The 15,662-nt window shown below is 43.0% G+C and overlaps 1 protein-coding gene across 1 annotated transcript in view; it reads right to left on the bottom strand.

Moving 5' to 3' along the window:
* LOC124605552 (atrophin-1) overlaps positions 1-15,662 on the bottom strand; it is a 174,224-nt gene that overhangs the window by 108,981 nt on the left and 49,581 nt on the right. Inside the window, exons 7-8 of the mRNA XM_047137310.1 lie at positions 5,521-5,580; positions 1,709-1,886 (exon numbers count right to left, since the gene is read on the bottom strand). Coding sequence (XP_046993266.1) covers positions 1,709-1,886; positions 5,521-5,580 — 238 coding nt within the window. The remainder of the gene's footprint in view (positions 1-1,708; positions 1,887-5,520; positions 5,581-15,662) is intronic.

Below are 15,662 nucleotides of genomic sequence, written 5' to 3' on the forward strand. Positions count from 1 at the left end.
CCTATTCCCTTCATGTCGACTTTTATACCATGTTCGAACATTTCAGCATCCTATGAATGACAATGCCATGGAAGAAGGAACAGTATATGCTTAAACTTCGGCAACAGTCATTTAACTTTCCTATTTTCTACCTTTTCTTATATTCTTCCAAACAGACTGCTTACTTATCCCACAACAACTATGAATTAAATGGATTTCTGTAAATCTGTTTATAAATATAGTAATTAAAAAACTTCAGCTATAGTGCTGCACAATACAACACTTACAACTAAGCAAAAAATTACTTAGAACTGGTAAAATCATTATACTGTATGTACTATAAGCACTTCACTGTCTCCAAAATTGATAGTCAACAGACATAAAGATAATATTAAATGTTTCCTGGCAGATTAAAACTGTGTGCTGGACCAGGACACTAAGCTGGAACCTCTGTAAGGTCAACCACTCCTAAGGCGTCTAGTACTGATGGAAAACATAGATGCAGAGAAAAGTGTCCATACTTGAGACACCACGATGCAGACAGGGCTGTTTAAAGAAGAGCCAATAGCTACCTAACTTACTACAATGATGTGATATCTGGCTTTAAATACTCTTTTTCTGGACAGCATATCAGCAGAGAGAGAGAGAGAGAGAGAGAGAGAGAGAGAGAGAGAGAGAGAGAGAGAGGGAGAGAGTGTGTTCCATCTGTATCATGGATCCTGACCGGATGAGTTTTGTGCTTGCCCGAGGAACCCCCCCCCCCCCTCCCCCCCACTGTCGCTCTTGATAGGTTGCAGCCATGACTGATAGAATATGTAGACATATGGGACCTTCCTCTGGTAAATTGCCTAGCCAACTGGCTGCAAACTGTCATCTTTTACTTGCTGGGTAGGCATCTGAGTGTGGCTTCCCAGGCTACGTGTCTACTGCCTTCCTGTCTATATACTGTGTGTGCTAAGCAAGCCCTGGGCTTCCATCTTCATGACAACAGTCATCCAGAAGAGGCTGTGAGTACAGGTTTAAGCGTGCATCCTCAGAGCGCGCCGAAGCCTTCAAGTTCACTGTGGCATGTCAGCAGGCTGCCACATGGGATCCCACTGACCCCCCCACCCTTCTGCGCTGTCAGGAGGGGTAACTGGCTTGACCCACACTACACAAGCTGTTTCAGTGCCCTGTCTAGCATTTCTCTCTGACACCTGGATAAGCAGACTGATATATTCCTGAGCACCAGAGAAGACAATACTGATTTTAGCAAACACATTAATCACATGTTATTTCAGAACCCACATTTCTCTGGCATCTTTGGGCACAAGACAAACACACAGCAGTTCTTGGAGCTTGGCCTCTAACACATTTTAACTTCACTGCCTCACCTGTCCGACTTTGACTCCCACTGTCTACCTGACCCAAGGGATGATTGTTCCATATCTAAACACGACTCACAAGGAATGCTAGTCCCAGAAGATATGCAGGAGAACTTTTGTGAAGTTTGGAAGAGACGAGAAAAGTCCTGGTGGAAGTAGTTCTGTGAAGGCAGCTCTTTAATCATGCTTGGACAACTCAGTTGGCAGTGCACTTATCCAAGAAACGCAAAGGTCTCGGGTTCAGATCCAGGTCTGGCATATGGTTTTAATCTGCTAGAAAGTTTCACATCAGCACACATTCCTCTGCAATGTGAAAATTCATTATGGATAATATTATACACCATATCTACTTTGCAACAACTTACCTGGATAAATTGTAGGATCCCCACCAGTTGCTAAGGGTGTTGACGCAGCTGCATGAGTTGGTGCAGATGCAAAATATGCCACACCATTATGGAAAGTATACGGCATACCATTCTGGCAAAGAATTGCATTGCCATGTACAGCTGGAGGGGATGCAACCTCATATGAACGACCAAAAGGCTAAAAAAGGGTATTGAAATGATTAATTTTTCCCTTTAATAACAAATTCCAATGCAAAGCATACAAATCCATTAACATTAAATGAGAAACAAAATACAGAGGATAAAAGTAAACAAACAGAAGATGACAGAAACTTATCTTGAATTCCAAATGTAACAGGTGTTTTTAAAAAATTAGGGTGAATTTTAAAGTTTTATTTGGTTCTGCATTGTGAGGAGTAAATGAGTTCTTGTTGTTATATAGTGTCACATTATAAAATACGCACGGCTCTTAATCTGTAATTGAAACTGAAACAGTAATTTGTAAGTCCGACTGGGAAATCTACACACTACTTATTGTCATCTTCAGTCTGAAACTAGTTTGGAGCAGCTCTCCATGCCAGTCTATGCCATGCAAGCCTTTTCATCTCCATGTAACTACTGCAGCCTTACATCCACATGAACCAACTCAACTCTACTCAAGCCTTTGTCTTCCTCTACAATTTTAACTCACAACATTGACAAGTCCTTGGTAATTCAGGCTGTTTCCTATCAACCAATCCTTTCTAAGTAAAGTTGTGCCATAAATTTATTTTTTCCCCACTTTGATTCAGTATTTCCCACTTGTTATTCGATCTATCATCTAATCTTCAGAGTTCTTTTATAACACCACACTTCAGAAGCTACTGTTATCTTCTCGTCCGAATTGCCAATCGTCCACATATCACTTCCATACAAGACATTCCAGACATACCTTCCGGAAAGGACTTCCTACTACTTAAATTTGTATAATTAAATGCTAACAAATTCATCTTTTTCCAGAAATGATTCATTTTACACCCCTTCTAAATCAGCCATCAGTTATTTTGGTGTCTAAATAGCAGAACTTTTCCACTATTCATGTAGTCCGATTTCCAAATCTAATTTCCCAGCATAGACTGATTTATTTTGACTACATTCCATTACTCTCATTTAACTCTTGCTGATGTTCATCTTACAACCTCTTTAAGATCCTGTCCATTCTGTTCAACTGCTCTTCCAAGAGCTAAGCCATCTAAAAATCATAATGTCGTCAGAAAACCTCCAAGTTTTCATTACTTCTCCAAATTTGTCCTTTGTTTCCGTCACAGCTTCCCAAGGCACGGATTAAACATCAGGGATATGCTGTAACATTGTCTTACTCCTCCCTTAGTTATTGCTTCCCTTTTATGTCATTCCACTCTTGTAACTGCAGTCTGCTTTCTGTACAAGTTGTAAATAACCTTACAGTACCTGTATGTTACTCTGCTATCTTCACAATTTCGAGGAACACAGTCCAGTCCATACTCTCCAACCCTTTCACTAAATCTACAAATGCTATGAACATTGGTTTGCCTTTCTTCAACCTACATTCTAGGATAAATCATATGATCAGTATTGCCTCACATATACCTATATTTCTCCAGAACTCTAAATTTCCCTTCCCTGAGATCAGCTTCTACCAGGTTTTCCACTCTTCAATAAATAATTCATGCCAATATTTTGTGATCATGGCTTATTAAGCAAATGGTTCAGTAGTATTCACATATCAGCAACTGCAGTCTTCTTTAAGTCTGAAGGTAATTCCACCTGCCTCATACCTTGCACACGGTAGAATAACTTTGTTGTGGCTAGCTTTCTCAAGGATCTACAAAATTCTGAGGGAATGTTGTCTACTCCAGGGCCTTATTCACACTTAGGTCTTTTCAGTGTTCTGTTAAACTCTTCTCACAATACCGTATCTCCTCTCACGTCCTCATGCACTACTACTTTACTGTAACACTGCAATTAAGTTTTTTCCTCATATATATTCCTAGGGTCCATTTAAGCCACAAATGACAAGCCTCAGTATCTATACAGACACAAAGACATAACATATATCTATATGGGACACATCACAATAGTGGGGTCTAGGGGCTCCAAGCTGAAAGGGGCATCGGGGTGGGGGGGTTAGTGGGGTGGGGAGGAAGGGCAAGAGTTTTATACTATGCATATCCCAATTATTAGCAAAAACAGAGACAGGTCAAAGCATATCAGGGAAAGTATGGAAGAGGGGCGGGAGTGGAGTGGGGGCAAATATTAAGTTGATCATGTGGAAAAATGCTCTTTTTAACAGCCCTGTGTATTCCTCCACCTTTCAGCTTTCCCTTCTTGGCTTAGGATTTGTTTGCCTTCTAAGCTCTTGATATTCACACAGTTGCTTATCTTTTCTTGAAAAGTCTCTTCTCCTATAGGCAGAACCTGCCTTTACCCTACAGTCGAGCTTTTGTAACATGATTCCAGACAGTTTTAGTAGGTTGGGAGTGCCAATTTTGTGTGTCCATCTCAACCGAACATGTAATGCAATGCAATTTTTTAAATGTCTGAATGGCAATGACTAAGTGCTATCACATCTCTGTAGTTAGCTACTGTTTTTGCCTACAGTCATTTGGGCTTAGCAGTTGAAAGCTGGCAACAGTGCTGTGAACTGTCAGGGATCTTCTTATGCCGATTTAACTATAGCCATATGTGCTGCCACAGCCTTGCATTTGTCCTATAGCCATTCCTGCTTAGCCATTTTGTACTTTCTGCAAATCTCATTTTTTAGATACTTCATTCCTTTTTGCCTGTTTCACTCACTGCATTTTTATATTTCTTCCTATCATCAACTAAATTCAGTATCATCTGTGATATGAAAGGATTTGTACTACGCCCGGTCTTTTTACCTACTTGATCCTCTATTGCCTTCACTGCTTCATCTCTCAAAGCTGCCTAGTCATTCCCTACTGTAATCCTTTCCTGCATTTCAGACCAACACCTACAGCTCTCTCTGAAACATTCAGTAACTTCTGTTTCTTTCTATTTTTCCAGGTACCATCATCTTCATTTCCCACCTTTTTGAAATTTCTTCACCTTAATCTACAGTTCAAAACCAACAGATTATAGCCCGAGTCCATATCTCCTACCAGAAATGTCTTACGATTTATATAATTGTACCAGATTTTAATCAATCTGGAATCTTCCAGTGTCCCCAGGTATCTTCCACATATGCAACATCTTTCACAATTCTTAGACTATGTGTTACCCATGATTATACTACGCCAAGTGGAAAATTCTACTAGGTGGCTTCCTCTTTCATTCCTTTACCCCAGTCCATTCTCTCCTCCTTTTCCAAATACCAATTTACAATCACTCATCACAACTTTTGTCTCTTAACTATTTGAATAATTTCCTTTATCTCATCATACATTCTTTTAATCTCTTCGTCAACTGCAGAGCTAGTGGGAATATAAACTTTTACTACTAAGGAGAGTAACAAAAGGAAAATTCACTATTAGCAGTTCTGGATTTTCACCTCCTGCAGGTAAGTTCTGGCCACACAGCTTATTTTCAAGCAAATGATGATTGGGATATTGTAGAATATAATAAATTAAGGAATGCAAACAACCATCCAACAACAAAAACGACAGCAATGACTTGGGCTTGGAAAAGACAGCTGGTAGTACAGAGACTAACAGTTTGAAACATTTAGTGCAGTATCAATTTTCTGGAAAAAGTGGTTTGTTAATCAGAGGAGGAACTAAAAAGTAGTCCCCATACATAAGTGAGCAATACATTGATTACAAATTCTGAAAATTTCATCTTGTAATTGAACATACCTGTTTCTTTATAGCAGGTGCGATGTTTAGTTTTCTTTCTTTCAGCACGATGCCATCGGCCTGAGGAAAGAATAATTGATACATTCAACCAAACATACATTAAGTAAAAATATCAGCAATATCAATGTAAAGATATGTTTTTCAGCACAAGTAAAGTCATTCTTGCATAGTACAAGTTCACTAACATTAACGTGGAGCTGTACAAGTCTTGTGACATCACTTGCTGTTATTTCATAATGACGAGCCATTGCCTCACATGAAACACACAGTTCTGCAATAGTCCAGAAACATGCTATTAACAGCTAAACCAATAAGCTGTAAGAACACTCTACATCACAAGCAGAGCTTGGAAGACATTGTATTTGTCATTTTCAGTTGAAACCCATATTTGTGGGTTTTATATTATAACATAAACCCTACGAATCTCTGTTGTTTCTAATCACCCACACATTGAAAATCTCTCGAAAATTCATCAGTACTGGTACGTTTTGTTGTAATAAAGTTATGCAAAAGTTACACTGGTGTTTAAAGAATTTTAATAGTTAATTGTTTTCATGTTATAACTCACATATTAAAAAAGTATGCCTTTTAAGGCAACAGTACACAGAAAATTCATAAAAAAATACAGTTCTTGATAGGAATTGTTATAATTGTTATTTAACAACATATCGGTGATTAAAAGTGGCGAAGTGTGGCACTTTTTGTAGGGAAGGCTGAGAATTACAAATTTCGAAAAAAGAAAAATCTTACAACAAAAATTTGTAAAATAGAAAAACTGCAAAAGTAACTTGGATACCTATTTCTACTAAGATTGAAACTACTACAGAAACTGTTATAAATAAATGCATAAAAATAATAAACAGCCACACAATAATAAAAAGATAACCCATAACTCATTGCTACTTTCATTTCCTAAATTAATTCTATCCTCCTGTCCTTTTTCTAGTGTAAATATATAACAAGATACGAACTCCAGGAGTTTGGTTGAAGATTTCGCAGTTCCCTTCTCTACAGCCAAAATCGCCAAGTTTGGCAGTCTGTCATTTGTCATTGTGTTGTGAAGGTATGTTTTAATGGGTTTGAATGTACTCATGTTACTTTTGCAAGATGCAGTGGTTCCTGGAATTTTAAGAACCAACAAAAGTAAATTCACACCTTCAGAGAACGATTTTTAATCTATTGTTAATTATGGCTTTCAGGAGGTCCTGAGGCTTTGGACGTTTATCTTGACTGCTGTAAATAAATAAGTTCCCCTTTCAGTTTATCAGTGTCAAAGAATGGATGTATTTTAAGTTGCTTTTCAACTTCATGTATCGGAAATCAATTGGCCTACTATAACCTGAGAACTTTTTCTGATTTACAAGTTCTGTTAACTCTAGAATGGGATTTTCACTCTGCAGCGGAGTGTGCGCTGATATGAAACTTCCTGGCAGATTAAAACTGTGTGCCGGACTGAGACTCTAACTTGGGACCTTTGCCTTTCGCGGGCAAGTGGTAGAGCATTTGCCCGCGAAAGGCAAAGGTCCCGAGTTCCAGTCTTGATCAGGCACACAGTTTTAATCTGCCAGGAAGTTTCTGTAAACTCTGTTTCTTGAAAGACCTAGTATCTAGTTTCCATGTCTACTACTACTGTTTCAATTATTCTGAATGATGGCCTTCTCAATTTCTGAATACTTGCCTCTGTTTTGTTAAAATTAATTTTAGGCGCTCTTGCTGAATTTATAAGGCGCTCAGCTTCCACTATGCATTTCAGAATAATTTCCTCACATCTTATTCTATCAAAAGCCATAGTGCAGGTTTCAATATCAAGCTTACAGCGTCCTATGTCCACAGTTTTACTTTGAAAGATGTCAAAAAAGAAAATGTTGGAAAATTGAATTCCACAGCTGCAGTACTACAGAAAAGTTTGATCATCCAGTATACTATTTAGCCCAATTGCCTGTTGTAAAGAATCATCATCCCACCCTTCACTGTTTATCACATCATTAAATGCTGTTCTCAGGTCTATATGGTGAAGAATAACAGTTTGTACAGCTCATGAATGAAAATTCAACGTTGTTTCACACGAAATTTTTAGTTTAAATCCCCTTTCCCTCAGAAGTTCACTTCTTTTACTGGAACTGCTAAAAAATGTGTTAAATCCTGCTAGACTTGACACTTATTTTTAATCGTGAAATAATTTTTTTTTTTTTTTTTTTTTTTTATTTATTTTATTTTTTTACAAGCACAGAGGACGACTAGATTCAACTGATGTGCGTAGCAGTGGATAAAGACAGCATGAGGATATGCTTGTTCAACAACAGAATGGACATCAATTTTTCCTGTCACAACACCGCAACCATCGTATGTTTGCGATACTAATTTGTTTTTACCAAGAGTCCCAATTGCATAGCACTTGCAACAAAAACAGTTGCCTTATGCATTCACATCTTTGAATACTTCATAAAACCCTACAAATCTCTTATTTCTCCCGATTCATTATCTGGGAAACAAAAAATTACTCTCATTTGACTTCTAGTTGAGACATCCATTTTTTGTCGCCTTATGCTGACATAAAAAGGATTATTTTCAACTTCACATGAAATTTTAACTCACTCTGTGCGTCAGAGAAAGTGTTTTAAATACTCCATAGGATGCTAAATAATCTTACATGTATGGTTCTCCTTCGGCCAAGAAATTAAAAGGCTGTAAATAGTTTCCTATATTTACTGATACCTACGTCATGACCTCCAAGAGCTAACTCTTGACGTAGTAAAAAGCAGATAGTCCACGTAAGTCTCTTCATTGTACTTCCGTTTTGATCAACCTTCTCATTATGTTTCAAAGCTCAAATGTGTGGTGAAAGACAATGGTCAATTCTTACTGTACCTAGCTGATTGTATTTTACAGCTTCTGTGATGTGTGAAATGGAACTCTCATGTTCTTTAATTTTCGAAAGGATATTTTGAAGACACTATTTGCCTACTCCTCACTTTCACCATTCCAAATCATCATTACCCATTCCAAATAGTACACAGTAAAAACAAAACATTTGTTCCTTACAATGCAGCCACTTAATCAACGTTTTGAATTTTACCACTGTGTTTGGTAACACCTTACATATTTTTCATAAGATTTCTTAATACACAGAGTTGGTGTCTGCTTTCATTCTTTCACCAGGGGTTTATATACTTCATCAATCAGTTAATCAAGTCTACTACTACTACATTTTAACTACAAAATTCGTGTTTCAAGTTTCACTATCAGCACTTCTAGTACTGCTGATATGAAAACCTACAGACATGCTATGGAACTATCAACGTTTGAAATAAATAAGGCTACTAAATTTTAATCTGAGGAACAATGAAAACACATAGGGAATAGCTTATCACCCTGCAACAGCATCCAATGATGCATTTATATTAATTTTCTATGAATTATGAATGTCTTCTTGTTCTTTGCTTTTAATCAAACACTTAAATGAAGAGTTAATGCTTCTCTTTCTACCCGGCTTGCTGCTAGCGCTATCTGTTAGGGAACTGCAGAATGACTTGTCATTCCACTTAGGTGTGTATCCACCTGCTGGCCAGAAATGGGTTGGTTGCTTTGTTTGTTTGTTTGTTTGTTTAGAGGCAGGAGAAACGACCAAACAACAAGGTCATCGGTCCCTTGGTAATAATAAAACAATGCCACGAGTGTGAGAATAACATGGGCAAAACAGAAAGCACAATACAGTAAGAAAGGAAAAGCCACAAGAACGAAGGGAAGGCAACGAACACTAAAAGGAACAAGAGAGGATAAGAAAACAGACGCCAGAAACAGAAGAGAGTAAAACATGAAGCAGATTACAGTAGCTGGCCAACTACGCGAATAAAAACGGAAAGCCAGTCTGCAATACACTAAAAACCTCCACCCTAAAAGCACCAGAGTGTAGGACACAGAGGGACAAAGGACATGTGCTAAAACCTACATAGAAGTATAAAACCCACTCTCACGGATAACACTTAAAACTAAAGCTGCTGTGGAGGCATTGTCACCCAATACCAAAGGCAGGGTGCTGGGAAAGTTAAAAGTCTGCTGCAGAGTGGCTAAAAGTGGGCAGTTCAGCAAGAGGTGGGCGACACTCATTTGGGAGCCACAGCGACACTGAGGTGGTTCCACGCGACGGAGTAGGTAACCATGTGTTAGCCACGTATGGCCAATACGGAGCTGGCAGAGGACAACTGATACCCTATGAGAAGCCTGCATGGAAGACTTCCACACATTCATAGTCTCCTTAATGACATGCATGCTGTTATGCCATTCCATCTCCCAAAGCTGGAAAACCCTGCGGTGTAAGACAGAACACAGATCAGCTTCAGAGATGCCTATCTCCAGAAGCAGATTCCGCATCAACTGTTTGGCCAGCCTGTCAGCAAGTTGCCAGGGATTCCGACGTGTCCTGGGGTTCATACAAACACCACAGAACGGCAGGACTGTTCCTGGCCATAGAAGGACTCCTGAATGGACGCTACCAGAGGGTGGCGAGGGTAGCACTACTCGATAGCTTGTAAGCTGCTCAATAAGTCAGTACACAGGAGAAATGACTCGCCAGGGCACGAGCGGATATACTCAAGAGCACGAGATATGGCCGCCAGATCCACAGTGAAAACAATGGAGCCAACTGGCATGGAGTGCTGCTCAATATGTCCTCCATGAACATATGCGAAGCCTACATGACTATCAGCCATCGGCGAAAACCACTTCACAGCCCTGGAACACGTCAAGAATCGAGAGGAAGTGACAATGGAGAGCAGCAGGGTAAACGGAGTCCTTAGGGCCACGCAAAAGGTCCAGACAAAGCTGCAGCCGAGGTGTACACCATGGAGGCATACGTGAACGGACCGCAAGTAGAGGGGGTAAAGGTAAGGACTCCAGTTCAGAGAGAACGGACCGCACGCAAACCGCAATCATTAGCCCCAATCTGGACCACTGTTGCCGGAGAAGGAATGCAGTGGGCGGGAAAAGGAGACGGTAATTCGGATGCTCAGGGGAACTATGAATGTGTGCTGCGTAACTGGCGAGCAGTTGCGCACGTCTGATCTGCAGTGAAGGGACACCAGCCTCCACCAGTACGTTGGTCAACAGACTCATCCTAAAAGCTCCTGTCGCTAATCAAACCCCACAGTGGTGCACAGGGTCGAAAAAATGCAATGCTGAAGGTGCTGCCAAACTGTATACCACACTCCCATAGTCAATTCGGGATTGGACAAGCACTCTGTACAGCTGCAGCAGCATACAGCAATCAGCACCCCAATTGGTGCTGCTCAGGCAACGAAGGACATTAAGGTGCTGCCAACACTTCTGCTTAAGCTAACGAAGATGAGGGAGCCAAGTCAAACGAGTGATGAAAACCAGTCCTAGGAAATAATATGTCTCCACTGCAGTCAGTGGATCATCATTAAGGTGAAGTGGATGTTCCAGATGAATGGTACGACGCCAACAGAAGTGCATGACACACGACTCTGCGGCTGAAAACAAATCCGTGGGCTAGAGCCTATGACTGCACCTTGTGGATGGCTGCCTGGAGGCACTGCTCAGCAACAACAGTACTGGAGCAGCAGTATGAAATGCAGAATTCGTCTGCATACAGAGAAGGTGAGACGGAGGGCCCGACAGCTGCTGCTAGACCGTTACTGGCCAATAAAAATAGACACTCAATACAGAGCCCTGCGGAACTCCATTCTCCTGGATATGGATGGGACTATGGGAGTCACCAACTTGGACATGGAAAGTACGGAGCAACAGGAAGTTTTGGATAAAAATCGGGAGTGGTCCCCAGAGACCCCACTCATGCAATGTGGCAATGCTATGATGTCACCAAGTCATGTCGTATGCTTTACGTAAGTCAAAACAGACGGCAATCAGGAGTTACCACCTGGAAAATGCTGTTCGGATGGCATACTCCATGGACACAAGATTATCAATGGTAGAGTGACCCTGGGCAAGCCACATGACTCCAGGACCCAACCAAACTGCCGGCGTACCATATGTTCCAGAAGCTGACAAAGAACGTTGGTGAGGCTGATGGGCCGATAGCAATCCACATCAAGCAGGTTTTTACCGGGATTGAGCACCGGAATGAGGATGCTCTCCCCCCATTGTGATGGAAAAATGCCATCGCACCAGATCCGGTTGAAGATGAGACGATGTCACTTGTAGTCAGATATGAGATGTTTGATCATCTGGCTGTGGATGCGATCAGGCCCAGGAGCTGTGTCAGGGCAATGTGCAAGGGCACTGAGGAGCTCCCACTCTGTAACTGGAGCATTATAAGATTCACTGCAGTGTGTAGTGAATGAGAGGATGTTCCCTTCCAGCCTCCGTTTGAGTGTGCAAAAAAGCTGGAGAGGGAGGGGGGGGGGGCGGGGGGGACTCCGACGCAGAGACTCAGGCAAAGTGCTCGGCAATCGTGGTTTTTGTGTCGATACATAACTCGCCATTTATGGTAACACGGGGGCCAGCTATTGGGACCTGGTACCCGGAAAGAGGTCTGATCTTCGCCCAGACTTGGGAAGGTGCTGTGTGGCACCCAATGGTGGAGACGTATATCTCCCAACACTCTTTCTTCCATTGTTTGATAAGGTAGAGAACACGGGCACAGAGCCGTTTAAAGGCTATGAGGAGTTCCAGGGAAGGGTGCCGCTTATGCCACTGTAGAGCTTGCCGACACTCCTCAATTGCTTCAGCGACTACCGGCGACCACCAAGGGACTGCCTTACATCTTGGGCACCCTAAAGAGCGAGGGATCGTGTTTTCTGCCCCAGAAACTATTGTGCTAGTCACCTGCTCAACCTCACATCGATACCCTGTGGGGGAGATTCAGTGGTGACAGCAGAGGTGAAAGTTCCACAGTCCCCCTTGTTCAAAGCCCATAAGGGCAGCCGTCCATGCACCTGACGTTGGGCAGTGACAGGAAGATGGGGAAATGGTCACTACCACACAAGTTGTCATGTGCTCTCCAGTGGATAGATGGGAGATGTCCTGGGCTACAAATTGACAAATCAATGGCCGAGTAACTACCATGAGCCACACTGAAACGTGTGGCGGCCCCAGTAATTAAGAGGCAAAGGTCGAATTGCGAAAGTAAAGTTTCGACATCCCTGCTTTGGCCAGTAAGCATGGTACTACCCCACATGGGGTTATGTTATGGTCATTAAAATCTCCCAGAAGTAGGAAAGGTTTAGGGAGTTGATCAATCAGCGCAGCTAATACATTCAGGGGTACTGCACCATCTAGAGGAAAATATACATTGCAAACAGTTATTTCCTGTGTCGTCCTTATTCTGACAGCCACAGCATCAAAGTGGGGATTGAAGGGCCACATGTTCATTACAGACCAAGTTTAGGACATTAACACAAACTCCACCCGACAATTATAGTCACTATGGTTCTACATCTACATCTACATCTACATTGATACTCCGCAAGCCACCCAACGGTGTGTGGCGGAGGGCACTTTACGTGCCACTGTCATTACCTCCCTTTCCTGTTCCAGTCGCGTATGGTTCGCGGGAAGAACGACTGTCTGAAAGCCTCCGTGCGCGCTCTAATCTCTCTAATTTTACATTCGTGATCTCCTCGGGAGGTATAAGTAGGGGGAAGCAATATATTCGATACCTCATCCAGAAACGCACCCTCTCGAAACCTGGCGAGCAAGCTACACCGCGATGCAGAGCGCCTCTCTTGCAGAGTCTGCCACTTGAGTTTATTAAACATCTCCGTAACGCTATCACGGTTACCAAATAACCCGGTGACGAAACGCGCCGCTCTTCTTTGGATCTTCTCTATCTCCTCCGTCAACCCGACCTGGTACGGATCCCACACTGATGAGCAATACTCAAGTATAGGTCGAACGAGTGTTTTGTAAGCCACCTCCTTTGTTGATGGACTACATTTTCTAAGCACTCTCCCAATGAATCTCAACCTGGTACCCGCCTTACCAACAATTAATTTTATATGATCATTCCACTTCAAATCGTTCCGTACGCACACTCCCAGATATTTTACAGAAGTAACTGCTACCAGTGTTTGTCCCGCTATCATATAATCATACAATAAAGGATCCTTCTTTCTATGTATTCGCAATACATTACATTTGTCTATGTTAAGGGTCAGTTGCCACTCCCTGCACCAAGTGCCTATCCGCTGCAGATCTTCCTGTATTTCGCTACAATTTTCTAATGCAGCAACTTCTCTGTAATAATCCTCATAGCCTCTGAGGGCAGTGGTCGGCATTGCTGGGAACCAGGTTTCCTGGAGTGCAACACAGACAGCAGGTGTGAAGCTTAACAGTTGCCGTAGCTCAGCCAGGCAGTGGAAAAAACAACTGCAATTCCACTGGAGGTTGATATCGTGAGACTGGGAAGGCATGGAACATTCAATGAGGCATTTTACGCCTCGCAGTCACCTGCTGCCACCGATTTATTGCCTGAGCAATCTGTATCCATGGTGTCTGAGGGTTTGGCGAGATCTAGGTCCTCAGCAGTCACCAAAATCTCCACCCTATCCTCAGCTGCAGAGCTTGTAGGCAGCGGTGGTGTGGGTGCCACCACTATTTCCTTGGTCTTAGTGGTTTTCTTTGACTTCTCTCGCTGCTCCTTGGGTTTCCTTGGCTGGGAGGACTTCACTGGCTCAGTCTCCGGGACTGAGGAAGAGCATGAAGCCCTACGACCAGCTGCTTTTGGGCTCTTCAGCCACTGGCGGGTGTCATCTTTACCACTAGAAGAAACCTGGGAAGGGAGTGAACCAAGGAACTCCTTCCTAGCGAGAGAAGCCGAAGAAGGCTTACACTTCTCCGGCTTAGAAGTGGGGATGGATGTCCCCGATGGTTGGGGTGGTGTTGCTCCTGAAGCAGGTGGTGCAGGAGTAACAGGGAGGGAAATGCCCCCCCACCATTAAGGGGACAGCTGAAGTCTTTCGGATTTGAGAGGTGACCTGGGTTCGTGGAGCTGATGGTTCCAGAAATGTAGTAGCAGCAGTGTAAGACAATGTCATACGCACAGGACACAGGCATTCAAATTTTCTCTTAGCCTCAGTGTAGGTCAGTCTGTACAGGGTCTTGTACTCCATGATTTTCCTTCCTTTCTGGAGAATTCTGCCGTCAGGTGAGCAGGGTGAATGGTGCTCTCTGCAGTTGACACAGATGGGAAGCGGGCACATGGAGTATTGGGACATGATGGGCATCAGCAATATTGGCATGTGATGCTGGACGTACAGTGGGAAGACATACTGCCGAACTTCCAGCACTTAAAGTACCGCATTTGGAGAGGGATATAGGGCTTTACATCACTCCAGTAGACCATCACCTTGACCTTCTTGGGCAATGTATCGCCCTCAGAGGCCAAGATGAAGGCACCAGTGGCAACCTGATTATCCTTCAGAACCCGGTGGACACGCCCAACAAAATATACACCTCACCGCTCTAAATTGGTGCACAGCCTGTTGTTGGACTGCAAAAGAAGGTCTCTGTGAAATACGATACCATGGACCATATATAAGCTCTTATGGGGCGTGATGGTTACAGAAACATCCCCCAGCTTGTCACAAGCGAGTAACTCCTGTGACTGGGCAGATGATGCTGTTTTTATCAGGAGAGACCCAGATCATTTTGGACATGCCCTCCACCGCCTCGAACTTGTCCTCTAAATTTGCAACAAAAAAACTGAGGCTTCATCATCATGAAAGATTCCCCAACAGCTCTCGAACATACAAGGTACTGGGGCATATAAGATCCGCTGCCATCCTTAGCCTGACGTTCCTCCCATGGTGCGGCCAGGGAGGGGAACGTTTTGGGGTCTTACTTCTGTGCACTGAATTGAGCTCGTGATCACTTAGAGACTGCTGGTGTTTCACCACCAGCAAGAGATAGTGGACTACACTTCATCGCGTGTCATCTGCACTGATGGCACCCACTCCGACCAGGGGGCCTCCCCACGGGCGCCACCCAGCCGCAGCAAAGGCCACCAGGCAGGACGGCCATTTCCGGGAGTCCCGATGCCCCACGAGGATGGGCATCTACCCCTTGGCATACGTGGGTGTTAACGGCTCAGGCATCAGCAAAGCGATCCCTGTGTGGTCAGGGGGGCTACAACCAACAGGGTACTTGGCGGCCCCACCATATCA

This window comes from Schistocerca americana, chromosome 3, assembly GCF_021461395.2.
Source record: "Schistocerca americana isolate TAMUIC-IGC-003095 chromosome 3, iqSchAmer2.1, whole genome shotgun sequence".
Classification (NCBI taxonomy): domain Eukaryota; kingdom Metazoa; phylum Arthropoda; class Insecta; order Orthoptera; family Acrididae; genus Schistocerca; species Schistocerca americana.